General features: G+C 27.4%; 1 protein-coding gene across 1 annotated transcript; it reads left to right on the forward strand.

Annotated features, from left to right (window-relative positions):
- Positions 1-1,969: 1,969 nt before the first annotated feature.
- LOC112764387 (ETHYLENE INSENSITIVE 3-like 1 protein) lies at positions 1,970-5,449 on the forward strand. The gene is made up of 2 exons (XM_025809944.2): positions 1,970-2,283; positions 3,064-5,449. The coding sequence occupies exon 2, from the start codon at positions 3,210-3,212 to the stop codon at positions 5,073-5,075; it is 1,866 nt and encodes a 621-aa protein (XP_025665729.1). The 5' UTR covers positions 1,970-2,283; positions 3,064-3,209; the 3' UTR covers positions 5,076-5,449.
- The last annotated feature ends 9,054 nt before the right edge of the window (positions 5,450-14,503 follow it).

Raw genomic sequence — 14,503 nt, forward strand, 5'->3', positions numbered from 1 at the left:
TATTAAAAACTTAAAATTTTTATATTTAAAAAAAATTATTAATTTATAAACTTAACATATATTCTTAAAGTACACGATAAATAATTTCATAAATAAATAATATGAAAAGAGTTACTTGATCTTCATGGCTTCTATGAGAGCATTAATGCGACCGAATAAGAACACAAAAAAACAAAGAAGTCTAAGAAGAGTTACGTAACTGTTATTAAAGAATGGTACTGAATAGAATACTCATAACTTTGAATTCAGAAGTGGATGGGATTTACCTACCCTCCACTCCACAACAATGGCTATTCTTTCTCAATTGAGTTTATTTACACATGTTCTTTTTTACTTCCTTTCTTTTTGGAAACAATAATTACCTGGTTTCCTCAATATCCCACCTTTGCCAATTCTACCTATTTCGGTATATATTAAAAAATAACTCATTAAATCAACTATAATGTAAATATGTATAAATATAATTATATTATTAATATATTAAAAATTATTTGCTAAATTATTATCATATAAAATATATATTTAAAATATGTGAAACAAGATATTTCTATATATACATATATATAAATATATAATAATTAATTTTTTTGTATATATAATATTTTTAATATATATTTTATATTTTAATATATATTTTATATATAAATAATTATTTTAAAAATTAATTTTTTATATCAGTCATTAAATTAATTATTTGTATAAATATATATTAAAATATAAAATATATATTTAAAATAAATTAAACAATACATATATTTATAAATAAAATATATAATAATTAATTTAATAGCTATTTTTGGTAGACACATAATATTTTTGATTTTATGTATATACTTTTTTATTTTAGAATAATTAATTTAATAGCTATTTTTAGTAGATACATAATATTTTTGATTTTATATATATACTTTTTTATTTTAGAACGAAAGTATTTATTTGACCCTCATTTATTTGTATGACATATCTTCGGAAATTACTTTACGAACCATCTAAAATTAATCTGAGCGAGATATATTAATTGGGTATATTTTTTAATTAGTATAGAAGTGTATTTACTATAGATACAAAAAAGAAAATTTCATATTAAAAATATGTTTCAAGTCTTTTATATATATCGAATATATAAAAAAAATCTAAAAATACTACCCTAAAAATCATTTTAATTTTACTATTTTAACAAATATCTTTATAAAATACACATAGTTAAAGCTTTGAGTTTATTCAAACATTAAAGATATGGATCAAATATTTGTATCTGTATAACATGTGTAGAACTCAATAACAAGTTAACAACTACTCTTAAAATTTTTTAGACAAATAATATGATATAAAAATTAATCTGTCTAATAAAATAAAAGTTTAAAAATTTATTTGGTAATTAAAATTTATTAAAAACTAAAATAACCAATTAAAAATTTTGAAAACTAATTTAGAGTGACTTATTATTAAAATTTTAAGAAAATAATACTTATAAAATATATAAATTTTAATAAAATAAAATACTTATATCCTTATCAAATAAGAAAAAAAATAATTTCCTATAAATTTATAAATTTAATAATAAATAATCTTTTTATTTTATTATTTTTATAAATTTTTTACAATATTTTTCATAATATATTATTTTAATTTTAATATATTAAATATATAAAATATTTTATTCATTTATTCAATTATATCTATTCAATTATCATATTATTTTTATTAATATAATATTATATAATTAAATATACGTATAAAATTATTTTATTATTTACCTCAAAATTAAATTGTAAATAGCCTCTTAATTGAATTACTCCACCCCTCAAATATGGGATATTTTACTCTCCCCTCAAATATGGGATGGTTTTACTTTTGAAAGTTTTGGTTTTTTATGAATATAATTTTAACCATCCCACCAATGAGTAATGTAATGTAATGTAATTAAATAAAGACACACCACTTTCACATTCACCAACACTCTTCCTCTTCTTAAGCAAAGCAAATAAATAAATATAAAATAATATAATATAAATACTTAAAAATATTATTATAACAAAGAAGATAATAATGCTCTAAACACCCTGTCTCTTTTCTCTCTCTCTCTTTCTTCCCACCTTCCCTTTCTCTCTCTTCACTTTCTCTTTCTTCTCTTCTCTTCTCTCTTTCTTATGTGCTCTTCAAACTCCCTGAAATAACCTTCTCTTCTTCTTCCTCCTCCTTCTCCTCCTTCTATTCATTCTTCTTCTATCCATATTGACCTCTTTCGTGACCACTCATCAAGACCCTGTTCTGGATCTTCTGGTAAGCTTCCCCACGTGATTAAAAAAATCAACTTTTTTCACTCTTCAGTTCATTTCTTAAGCTGCTTGGTCAACTTAATTTGTGGGGTTCTGTTTTTTTATTTTTATTTTGTTCCTTTTTTGTGGGGGTTTCAATTGGGTGTTTCTTCTTCTTGTTTGTTTTGATATGTGGTTTCACTACCCTGTTGATCTGTGAAGTTTTAATCTTTTCATGGCTTTCTGTTGCTCAGTTTTTTTAACTTTCTAATCTTTTTTTTTTCCTATGTGCTTTTAAATCTTAGTTTTTGATGTTATGTATGGTCTTCTGGGTTGTTTTTTAGATCTTGTATTTCTGCATGGACTTGCTATTGTTTTGACGGTGGATTGAATATGGAATCTTCTATTTTATTTGTCCTGAAAAAAATAGTTTGATTGAATTATCATTGGAACCATGTTATGTGTTTATGCTGCATGAGTTTTTAGTATTTAATTTGTTGTTTATTTAGATCTATTCAATCTGGCCAGCGCCTGATCTAGGTAGTGTTTTCATGGATTGAAGTTATCAGATGAAACCTATGTTATTTTCTATAATTTTTTTTCTAGTTTTGTTTTAAATTTAATCCATTTTTTTCTACTTTTTATAACCTATATAAATATATAATCTTTATCAAATTTTGCTGGATGAGAAGTAAAATCTGTTAATTTGATATGCTCTTGATGTATTCACTTCATGTTGAAACTTTATTTTGTTCTTTGTACTAAATTAAATTGATTGTTCTGTTCTTCCTTGTCCTCTTGACAGGTGTGAAGGCATCTAAAGTTCTGGAGAATCTGTTGACCTGAATGTTTGGATAGTTCTGAAGGAGGGTAAAATTTGGGACGGATTTTTACATAGGTTGAATCAAACTGTTTGTGGAAATTTAGGCCATCTTTGAAGGTATTGACAAGATGATGATGTTTGATGACATGGGGTTTTGTGGAGATTTGGATGTTTTGTGCGGTCCCCTCGGCGAATCGGATATGACTGCCAGACAGACTGAGCCTGATGCAGTGGTGGAGGATGATTATAGCGACGAAGAGATCGATGTGGATGAGCTTGAGAGAAGGATGTGGAGGGACAAAATGCGTCTCAAGAGATTGAAAGAGCAAAGCAAGGCTAAAGAAGGCATCGATGCGGCGAAGCAAAGGCAATCCCAAGAACAAGCTAGGAGGAAAAAGATGTCAAGAGCTCAAGATGGGATACTCAAGTATATGCTCAAGATGATGGAGGTTTGCAAGGCTCAGGGATTCGTCTATGGGATTATACCCGAGAAGGGGAAGCCGGTTACTGGGGCGTCCGACAATCTTCGCGAGTGGTGGAAGGATAAGGTCCGGTTTGATCGAAACGGTCCGGCTGCAATAGCCAAGTATCAAGCTGATAATGCTATCCCTGGGAAGAATGATGGATGCAATGCTATCGGTCCGACTCCACACACCTTGCAAGAGTTACAAGACACAACCTTGGGGTCTCTCTTGTCTGCACTTATGCAGCACTGTGATCCTCCTCAGAGGAGGTTCCCTCTAGAGAAGGGTGTTCCTCCGCCGTGGTGGCCGACCGGTAATGAAGAGTGGTGGCCTCAAATTGGTTTGCCTAAAGATCAAGGTCCTCCTCCTTACAAGAAGCCTCATGATCTTAAGAAGGCATGGAAGGTGGGTGTCCTAACTGCAGTTATCAAGCACATGTCTCCTGATATCGCCAAGATTCGCAAGCTCGTGAGGCAGTCCAAATGCCTTCAAGATAAAATGACAGCGAAGGAGAGCGCCACCTGGCTTGCCATCATCAATCAAGAGGAGGCCTTGGCTCGCGAGCTTTATCCTGATTATTGCCCACCTTTGTCTTCTGGTGGGGGAAGTGGATCTTTGGTCATCAATGATTGCACCGAGTATGACGTCGATGGAGCCGAGAATGAGCCTAACTTCGACGTGGAAGACCGGAAACCGGAGAATCTTCATCCGTCTAATCTCGGCATGAGGGGAAGGCTGCAGGTTCAGAAACCTTCTCTTCCAATCAAGGGAGAGGTTGTAACAAACTTGGACTTCATTCGGAAGAGGAAGAGTGACTTTAACTTGATGGTGGATCAGAAAATCTACACATGTGAGCACCCTCAGTGCCCTTACAGCGAAGGCCGGCTCGGCTTCCAAGACCGGTCTTCGAGGGACAACCACCAACTCAACTGTCCATATAGAAACAACTCAGCTGCTGATTTCGCCGGTCCGAATTTCCATGTCAATGAGGTTAAGCCTGTTATATTCCCACAGTCCTATGTTCAACCAAACACCACAGCTCAGCCTGCTAGTTTGGTTCCTCCAACATTCGACTTAACCGGACTCGGCGTCCCGGAGGACGGCCAGAAAATGATCAGTGACCTCATGTCAATCTATGATGCAAATGTTGTAGGAAACAAGAACACAAGCTCCAATAACTTTGTAGCTGAGAATCAAAATCAAAACATTCCTCAACAATGCATCAATCAACAACAGGAAAGTTTCTTCCCCAATCAAGGAATGGTGATGGAAGGAAACTTCTTTGCAAGGGATGATAATAATCAATTTGACAGGTTCAAAGCCATGAACACACCCTTTGAGACCACCACCACAGCCGCGGCCACCGCCGTCGCCACCACCAACCCCCCCAATAACAACAACAGCAACTTTAACTTTATGTTTGGATCCCCTTGTGATCTAGGATCATTTGATTTCAAGGAGGATCTACAAGGAGGAATGGGAATGGATTCACTTCACAAACAACCAGATGTTTCAATATGGTACCAGTGAAGAAAAAGAACACAAGTTTCATGGGAACTTTTTGTTGTGTCCTTAGAAAAAGAAAAGAAGAAAAGAAAAGAAAAGAAAAGAAGGGTTTGGCACACACACCCCTTTGATCATGTGAACTTCCCTTAACTATCAAAGTTAGTTTTTAAATTACTTTGCATATTTTTATATTCACATGTAATCCTCTTATTATTAGGTCTTCTTTAGAGATATTTTATGTTCTATGGCAGGTCCTCTTCTGGTTTATTTGTTAATAAATCAATCATGGATGTTAATGTCACTATATATATATAATGTAGCCCCTCTCTTGTGTTTTCACCTTACTATATATTATTATGTGTACTATTGTGACATAAATAAGATTTTAATTTTAATTCTCTCCTAAGATATTATAAAATATAAATATGTGGCCCCTTTTATGGGAGGAAGGTGAAATTTGGTTGTGGATAGATGCAAAGGTTTGGCCTTATTATTAATATTATTGCAGACTTTATAATATAAATATATATTTTGTATGCTTATCTTGTTGTGCATGTGAAATGGACCCCATTATCAAGTTGTTTGGCAGATGCAAAGCTAAATTGCCATTTCAATTCCGTGATCAACTTGTATGCCATGAATGAGTGTGTGGGTTGTGGGGTCTTTGTTTTCAAGGCCACGTTGTCTTTGTCTTTTTTTAAGTCAATGGTCAAAACCCCAAGGATGCCTTTTTTTTACAATTTTGCCCCTATCTTTTTCTCTATTTGTTGGATTCATTATTTTACCAAAAATCTAACTAAATGAAGGGTGAAATTGAAATATTCGAAGATATTTGTATAAAATTAAAATCAAATAACAGTATTTCTAATCTTTAGAGTATTATTTTTTAGTATTTTTAAAAAATAAATTAATTTAAAATTAAAATTTATATTAAAGATAAATTAGTATTATTTTAGAGATATAGTATTATTTTGATAAAAAAATTAATAAAATTTTATTATTAGTATAATTATGTTAATTAAATAATTAAAAATAATATAAATTTTTAACTGAATAAGATTAAATATTAAAAAAAAGTATTTTTAATTTTAAATTATTATTAATGATATATAATTTTACAAATATTTATATATTATTTTATAAGATTTAAAATAAAATTAAAATTAAAATCACCATTGAATCTAATATTTATGAATGAAATTTAAAATTTACAATTTCCAACAAAGATGTAATCATATTTATTGTTTTGGTCTATCTAGATTTCACAAGTAAGAACTTTTTATTCTTAGAATTTAAATTTTAGATTTTTAATATCCAAAAAATTTAAAGAGATTTTTTATTTTCATTCCTATGATTCAAATTCTATATTTTCAATTAAGAAATTAATATACACACTTTGGTAAAACTTTCTCCAAGTCTTGCTTGAAAAAGAAAGTGGCACTTTGATTATACATTGAAAAAGTGGGGTCCACATCTCTTTGGAGTATGGACCCCTTATGGCGGCTGAACAAGTTATTGATTAATTTTTAATGTTTAATTTCACCCATTTTCTTGTTCAATGATGTTATGATTGTGAAAAATACTTGTATTTGGTTTGATATTTGGAGGGTATTGTTGAATTATTGATGTAGAATGACACAGGTGTCATCAAATTTAGTGAAGTAACGAAATTATTTGAAAAAGGTTGTAGTGTTATGTAATTCATCACGTGTGCAAATTCGCATAGTGGAAAAGTCATCAAATCTTCTGTGACTATTTTTGTAATTAGCCAAAATAAAGTTTTTTATTATTCCTCTTTTTTTAGAACTTTGTTAGTACAAATTTGACTAACTAATTTAGTCAATAAATAAATAAAATCATTGCAGCTATTTTTTTAGTACTGGTTTATTCTTTTAATTATATATACTACTTACTAATATAAATAAAATTCATACATATATCCAACTATATATTTTTATATTAAGAAAAATATTAAATTTAATTATTCGTTATGTAAACCAAGTAAGTAGCTAGTCACCAAAAAAAAAAAAAACCAAGTAAGTAGCTAGGCCTTCAACAAGTTGAAAAATGTAACGTCACATTAAAAAATATTTTACTAGGAGAGTGGGACATATATAAATTTTAAAAAATATTATGTATACATAAAATATCAGTTATTAAATAAATTATTATAAATATATATTATTTTATTTATTTTTAATATATATTTTATATTTTTATATGTATTTATATAAATAATTAATTTTTTATATACATATAATATAGTTAATTAATTTTTATGTCAATATTGAAATAATCTTTTTGAATTGAGTCACCGATTTCAGACAAGTTACTGTTGTTATTCTTTGATTAGTTAAAGAAAAGGAAAAATTCTTCTGCCAATTATTTCTAAGAATTTGTCAAAGTCCCAAAGAAAGGAAATTGTGCGATGATAATAATAATAATAATAATAATAATAATAATAATAATAATAATAATAATAATAATAATAATAATAATAATAATATGACAGCCGTAAATATATTTTTTTTTTATCTTTTAGTTTGATTTTTGACCTCTTTTTTTTTTATTTTTCAATATATTGTTTAGTCGATATTTTCTGATTTTTATCTTTATAAATATTTGAAGAAAACACCAGTAAATATAAAACATGGTTTGTGTGTGTAATATGAGATAATGTTTCTCACAAAGAAAATGTGAGACACATTGTTGTACGAATTAACATGCAAATTAAATATACCAATAATAGTAACGAGTTCTATGACGGTGACCTAATTAATAACCTACTATAGGCGTAATTTGGATAAACATTTTAATTAAATTAAAAAAATAATTTAAAATAATAAATATTTATATTAAAATTAATTTATAAATAAATTATTTTGTATTTAATTTTTTTGTTTTAAAAATATTTATTTTAAAAAAATTATGATAAATGAATTTTTTTATTATGAGAAAAATAAATTTTTTTAACTTTTATATAAGTATTTAAATAATTTCTTAAAAAATTATAATTTGATTTTAAAAATTATATCAGACACATTAATACTATTAATTTTCATAAGTTAAAAGCTAAAAAATGTAACTTTTCAAACAGACTCTATATATATGTACTAATTTTTCAATATAGCGATTAATAAATAAGTAGAGATTTACGTATAATTATTTTTAGGGTAAAGTACTAAATTGGTTTTTTATGTTTGGGCATAATTTTGTTTTAGTCCTTTAGGTTTAAAGTGTCCTATTTGAATCAAAAAAAGTTTCATTTAGTATCAATTTAGTCCTACAGTGAGGTCAAATTTAAATAATTAACGGATTGTCCTACATAACAATAGTACAAGAACAAAATCGATAATCTGAAAAACAAGTACAAGCTCCAGAGGCACAAAATGAACCGTTGATGCATCAATACATTTATTTATCATTCTCTTTAGTCCTACAAAAAATATTTTATTTATATTATAAGAAAAATAATAAATAAATATATTGATGCATCAACGGTTGATTTTGTGCCTCTGGAGCTTGTACTTGTTCTCCAGATTATCGATTTTGTTCTTGTACTATTGTTATGTAGGACATTTCATTAATTATTTAACTTTGTCCTCACCGTAGGACTAAATTAATGCTAAATGAAACATTTTTGGATTCAAATAGAATACTTTAAACCTTAAGGATCAAAACAGAATTATACCCAAACATAGAGGACCAATTTAGTACTTTACCTTTATTTTTATATAAATTAATAATTAAAATTTAATTAATATGTATTTTAAAGACATATAATAAATTTATTATTAATTAATAAAATATTTTAAATAATTTTATTTAATAAATATAAAATAAATATAAAATTTAAATTTTTTATATTTTAATAAAAAAATTAATTCATAAATTTAATATGTATTTTTAAAATAAAAAATAAATAAATTCTAATAATTATTAAATAATTTAATTAAATTATTATCGAATAATTTTTAATTATTAATTTTATATAAAAATAATTGTATCTAAATTTATACTACGAATTAATCAAAATGAATTTAGTTATAATTGGAAATTAAAGAGTACTGTAATCAATAACACGACAAGTCATTAAAGGGGGGCAAGTACGTACTTATGATGGGTTGGATCATGAACTGTTTTCATTTATTTATTTATTTTTGCGATTTCTTATTTTTCTTCAGCACAATAATGTATTCTTAACTTCTTGTATTGATCCATTAATTAAATTAATCTTTTTTGAGTGAATACCCCATCCGGCCCTGACAATTATCTCGAAAGGACAACGAGGCCCCCAAGAAAAAAAAAACACCCAATCCAGCCCCTGATAAATTTTTTTTTGAGACAGATTAGCCCCTGTGCCAAAAAAAAATAACATTTGTTTTTTTATGGCACAGGAGCCTCGTTGTTCTTTCGAAGTAATTGTCAGGGACCGGGTTGGGTTTATTTTTTTTGTCAGGGGCCGGATTGGGATTTTTTTTTGTCAGGGACCTCGTTGTCTTTCGAGGTAATTGTCAGAGGCTGATTTGAGTTTTTTTCATCTTTTTTTCAACCCTAAAAATTTCACTTCGAAAATAAAATTCACCTTAAAGTTATTCTTTGATCATATTAGGTATTGTACAAATTGATCCGTTATCATAAATCAATTTTATTTGTGTTAATATCATATTCAAGCGTATCTTGTGTAACTAATAACTTTTAATATCATGGTTCCTGATCAAATGGTCATGACATTAATATCTACTAAATAATTATATATTCATCATTTATCTCTCAACAAAGAGAAATTGAATTTAATCAACTTTTATATTTTATAACTTATTAAACTACTCTTTTATAATAGTTTATAATAATAGTAAAAAAATTTTGCACCGACGGATAAATTTAGTCCAACAAAATATATAAATTATACTATCGTATTTAATTTTATTATTTTTATTTGTTCTTATATTTTATAGACAATACTCTCTCTCTATATATATATTTAATTTTATTTTTATAATTTTTCAATTAAAAAAATACAAATATAACATTCTTCATTTTTATTTTTTTTATTCTTTTAAAATTTTATAATAACTCATATATTGTTCATCTTATATTTTCTCTTTTATATCATAAACTTGTAACACTTACTTATTTAAATGTTAGACTATTTTTTATAAATATATTTTTAACTATTTTTTGTTCGATTTCAACCACAATAATTATGGAAAAAATTACAATAGAGAATTACCAAATTGAGTTATAACTTGATCAGAGTCATAACTTATAATTTGACTACGAATTTTACAAAAAAGGTTTCAAAAGAGAAATGTATCTTCAATGAACTATACGTTAAGAAAATATATTTTGACCTGAGAACCTAAATTAATAGAAATCTATGTAGATATAATAAAGAAAAAAAAAAAACTTCTTTTGCTTTTTTTTTTTGGAAAAATCATTTGAAAATAAAGCGGTACAGAGAATATGATACACAAAACAGTCTTAATTAATTAATTTATCAACTGATACTAATTAAATTTAAGAATCTATAACTGCAAGCACCCTACAACACATATTTTATAATAAATTTTCACATGAAAGAAGAAATCCCCATCAATTAATTCATAAACGTGTTTATAGATATCTTAAACAATTATTTGAAGATGACTTCTCATGAATTCAAAGCTATATGTTTAATTAAACCGGAAAAATTATTTATTTATTTATTTTTATTTCTTAAAGAAAAGGTAGAGATATGTTTCCATATTTGCTTCTTATTAACTCCACGAGGAAAATTAAAAGATGAATTTTGCCAACAAGACACTCCTTAAGGATTTTAAAATAAAAGCTTTCTAATTATAAAAATTAAAATTTCGAGTTCTTCTTGTATTTCACTCGACAAAAATCTAAAACAGCCCCTGACAATTACCTCGAAAGACAACGAGGCTCTTGATAATAAAAAAAAAAAACTCAATTCGACTCTTGAGAGACTCCTGTGCCAAAAGAAAATCAATGTTTTTTTTTTGTATAGGGATTAATCAGTCCCAAAAAAAAGTCAGAGACCGAATTGAATGTTTTTTTTTTTTTGGGATCTCGTTATCCTTTCGAAGTAATTGTCAGAACCGATGGAGTATTCACTCTATTTCACCCATCAAAAACTAAAAAAATTTACAAAATCTTAACATCAAGTGCTCTTCAAGTAATTAATTATTGGCTAAACTACTAAAAGATTATTTGAAAAGCTGGCAATCATTAATTAATTCAGTGAAGAGTGAAGACTTGTGGCTCCAAATAATTTAGAGTAGTTGACTTAGGAGCATATATTTAAATAATTTACTGTCTATATATATATATATATATATATATATATATATTAAATTAGTTATTTATTTAAAATATATATTATAATATAAAATATATATTAAAAATAAATTAAATAATATATATTTATACATAAATATATAAAAAAGTGATTAATTGTTTATATAATAATAATAATAATAATAATAATAATAATAATAATAATAAGGGAGTCGCTGACTATACATACACAATAAAATAGATTAAATAAATTAAATTATATATAAGTATATATGGCTGGTAGTTAAGGATCTGAATCTGATGAATATGTATGTATATAGTAATAAGCAAAAGAAAGAATTAGGAGGTTAAATAGTGGCCATTGCTTTTGTTGGCTTAAATGTAAAGGAAGACAGCGTAATAGCTGGCCATATTGTTTTCTTTTAATTTATAGCAATAATAATACATAAATAGTATGCACCACAAAAATTGTGATTTGATCCCTTTTACTTGTATCTATATCAATATCTATCTCTTTAAAAAGAGTAGACAAACGCCACTGTTTCTTGGCTTTTCCCACTCATTGATTCATGCTTTCTATGCATATATATATATATATCCACATTTTTTTACATTATCTTAATTTCATTTCCTTTATCTAATATTAGGCAAGATTTTTGCTTTCCATACATCATTTATAAGAATAATTAGTGTCATGTTTTATAAGATGAGAGATTTTTTATGGTCAGTAATTTTTAGTATTTTTTATTATTATTTAATTAATATAAATATTAAATTATTTTCAATAAATAAATTTTATTAATTTGTATGTATAAATTTTAAAAATATAAGTGTAAACTATATTAATTCATATGTATAAATTGTGATAAATATATGTAAAAATTATATATTTTTTGTATATAAAATTTTTATAAATATGTGTATAAATTATTATTGACAAAAAATAATAATATTTATAGATTATATAATATTACTCTTATAAAATAGTATTAAGTGTTGTATAATCTAAAAACATAATGCTATTATTGATTACTTTTAGAAAATTGAAATATCATATATGTAATATTGTCTAACTTCAAAGCATATTAGTAATTTACATTTCTTTCCCTAAAATATATAGGTTGTAGAGAGTTTTTCATTTATACACTGAAAGACAGAAAAATAATTTTTAGTTAGAACAAGAAAATGGCACTACAAAAAATACGTTAAATACCGTTAAATTTACTGTTGAATATAGTGACGGTCATTACTGATAGATTTAGTGACATTTTTTGCAATGAATACAAACAAGAGTTATAGTTCCTAGAATTAGTTACTGTCAAATTTTATATTTTGTCACTAAATTCGATGGTAATCAATGGCGCAAAATCTTATTTCAGTAGCGGCAACTTTACTTGTGGAGCTTCCGTCAGATTCGGCCGTCGGTATATTGATTTAGTGAAACGTTGTGTTTAGGCAATTTACTGGCTGAAATTTTCGCTAGTAAATCCGACGTTAATATTGGAGTAAAATTCAAACACGAAATCTCTCCCCCTCACTTTTGCAAACCCACTCTCTCTCTTCTCATCTTCTCTCTTCGGCATTGAAGCTGCCGCAGTCACCACCACCACATGGAGCTTCCGCCGCTGCCGTTGCATATTGTCTCCACTTGAGCTGTCAGGAACGCCACTGCTGTTCGTATTTGTGGCCATCGATGGTGGTCACATTATCGCCGTCACTGCCGCCTCCTGTCACCACCACACCTCCATTATCTTGCAGCCACCATTAAAAGTAATTTTGGTATAATTTTTGTATTTTTTAATTTTTTTTGTGATTTTAAGATTTTGTTAGGTATTTTATCAAATTATTGATTAAATTAGTGTATTGAAGTTTGTGATTAGAGTTTGGTATAGTTTTTTTCAATTTTTTTGTAAGTTTAGGATTTTGTTAGGTATTTTATCAAATTATTGATTAAATTTGTGTAATGAAGTTAGGGTTTAAGATTTTTTATGTTAATTTAATGTAAATAGAAATTAAATTAAGTTAAGGTAGGTTAAGTAGGGTGAGATTAAGAGTGCTTGAGTTGTTAGAAGATTTTATTTAGTTTGTTAAATTAGTTTCACCTTGTGAATTTAATAAGTTGTCTTTTTTATTAGGACGGTGCTATTTCTCTGAGATCAATTGGAGTTCGCTTCTTCCATATTCTATACATCCGTGTTCCAAGTAGATTTTCTATCTCTATATACAATCAATTGCTTAAGTTTTATACCGGACTTACTTTTCCTACGATAGCGTTTTAGGACAGAAGTGGGAGAAGGTTGTGTAGAGACACCTTCTCGAAACCGTTGTTTGTTAGAAAATTGTGGAGTTATAAGAGGTTGCGCACTAGAACGGTTATGATTTAATTTGACGTGTTATTGAATTCATGTTTATTCTCATTTATGCCGGTAGCTATTTTCTTTGTGAAAACTATTAATTTATTTGGTAGATGTCTTTGAATTAAGGAAAAATTTTGCCAAAATTTTATTTAAATTGGATAAAAAAAGTTTGGTTTGTGAGAAAACGAAAATCGAATTTGGTTGGAGATTTTATTTATAGGAGACACCCTCCCGAATTTTCTAAACATTTTAATAAGTTGTGTTGTTGGATGAGTTATAGGGTATTTGTTGCAAGATGATTCCAAGTCATCGTCTGTGGATATATAATAGAAACAACAGTGGACCGGGGGGTTTGTTTAAAACTTGAATTCTTTGAGGGGGTTGACGCATTTGTTGCATATGTCTTCAACATGAAACCGTGTAGGTTTCGAGCGGTATTTGGGTGTCTGTGCTATAAGTGTCGGCTGAATAAATGGTTAGGATTTTCAAATATAACACTTCACCTCTATCGTAATGGGTTCAAGGATGGGTATTGGATGTGGATAAAACAAAAAGAAGTGGATGAGTAGGGAATTAACTAATCTGCCTCGAATTTCAATATATCTGGGGATCGATCAACATGAATTCAGATTGTTAAAGAACTAAACATGGAAGAAATGAATTGGGAGGGTAACCAAGAGAGATACAACAAGATGGTATTTGATGTAATAGGTATTACTGTTATGGATGATGTTGAACAAGAGCCCAATTCAGAGGAAAATAACTTTTATCATCTGTTAGAATCTGCTATAA

This window comes from Arachis hypogaea, chromosome 17 (genome assembly GCF_003086295.3).
Source record: "Arachis hypogaea cultivar Tifrunner chromosome 17, arahy.Tifrunner.gnm2.J5K5, whole genome shotgun sequence".
NCBI classification, from domain to species: Eukaryota; Viridiplantae; Streptophyta; class Magnoliopsida; order Fabales; family Fabaceae; genus Arachis; species Arachis hypogaea.

Bases quoted from the DNA above. Each gene is read 5' to 3' on its own strand.
- LOC112764387 (XM_025809944.2), top strand. From the start codon at position 3,210: ATGATGATGTTTGATGACATGGGGTTTTGTGGAGATTTGGATGTTTTG.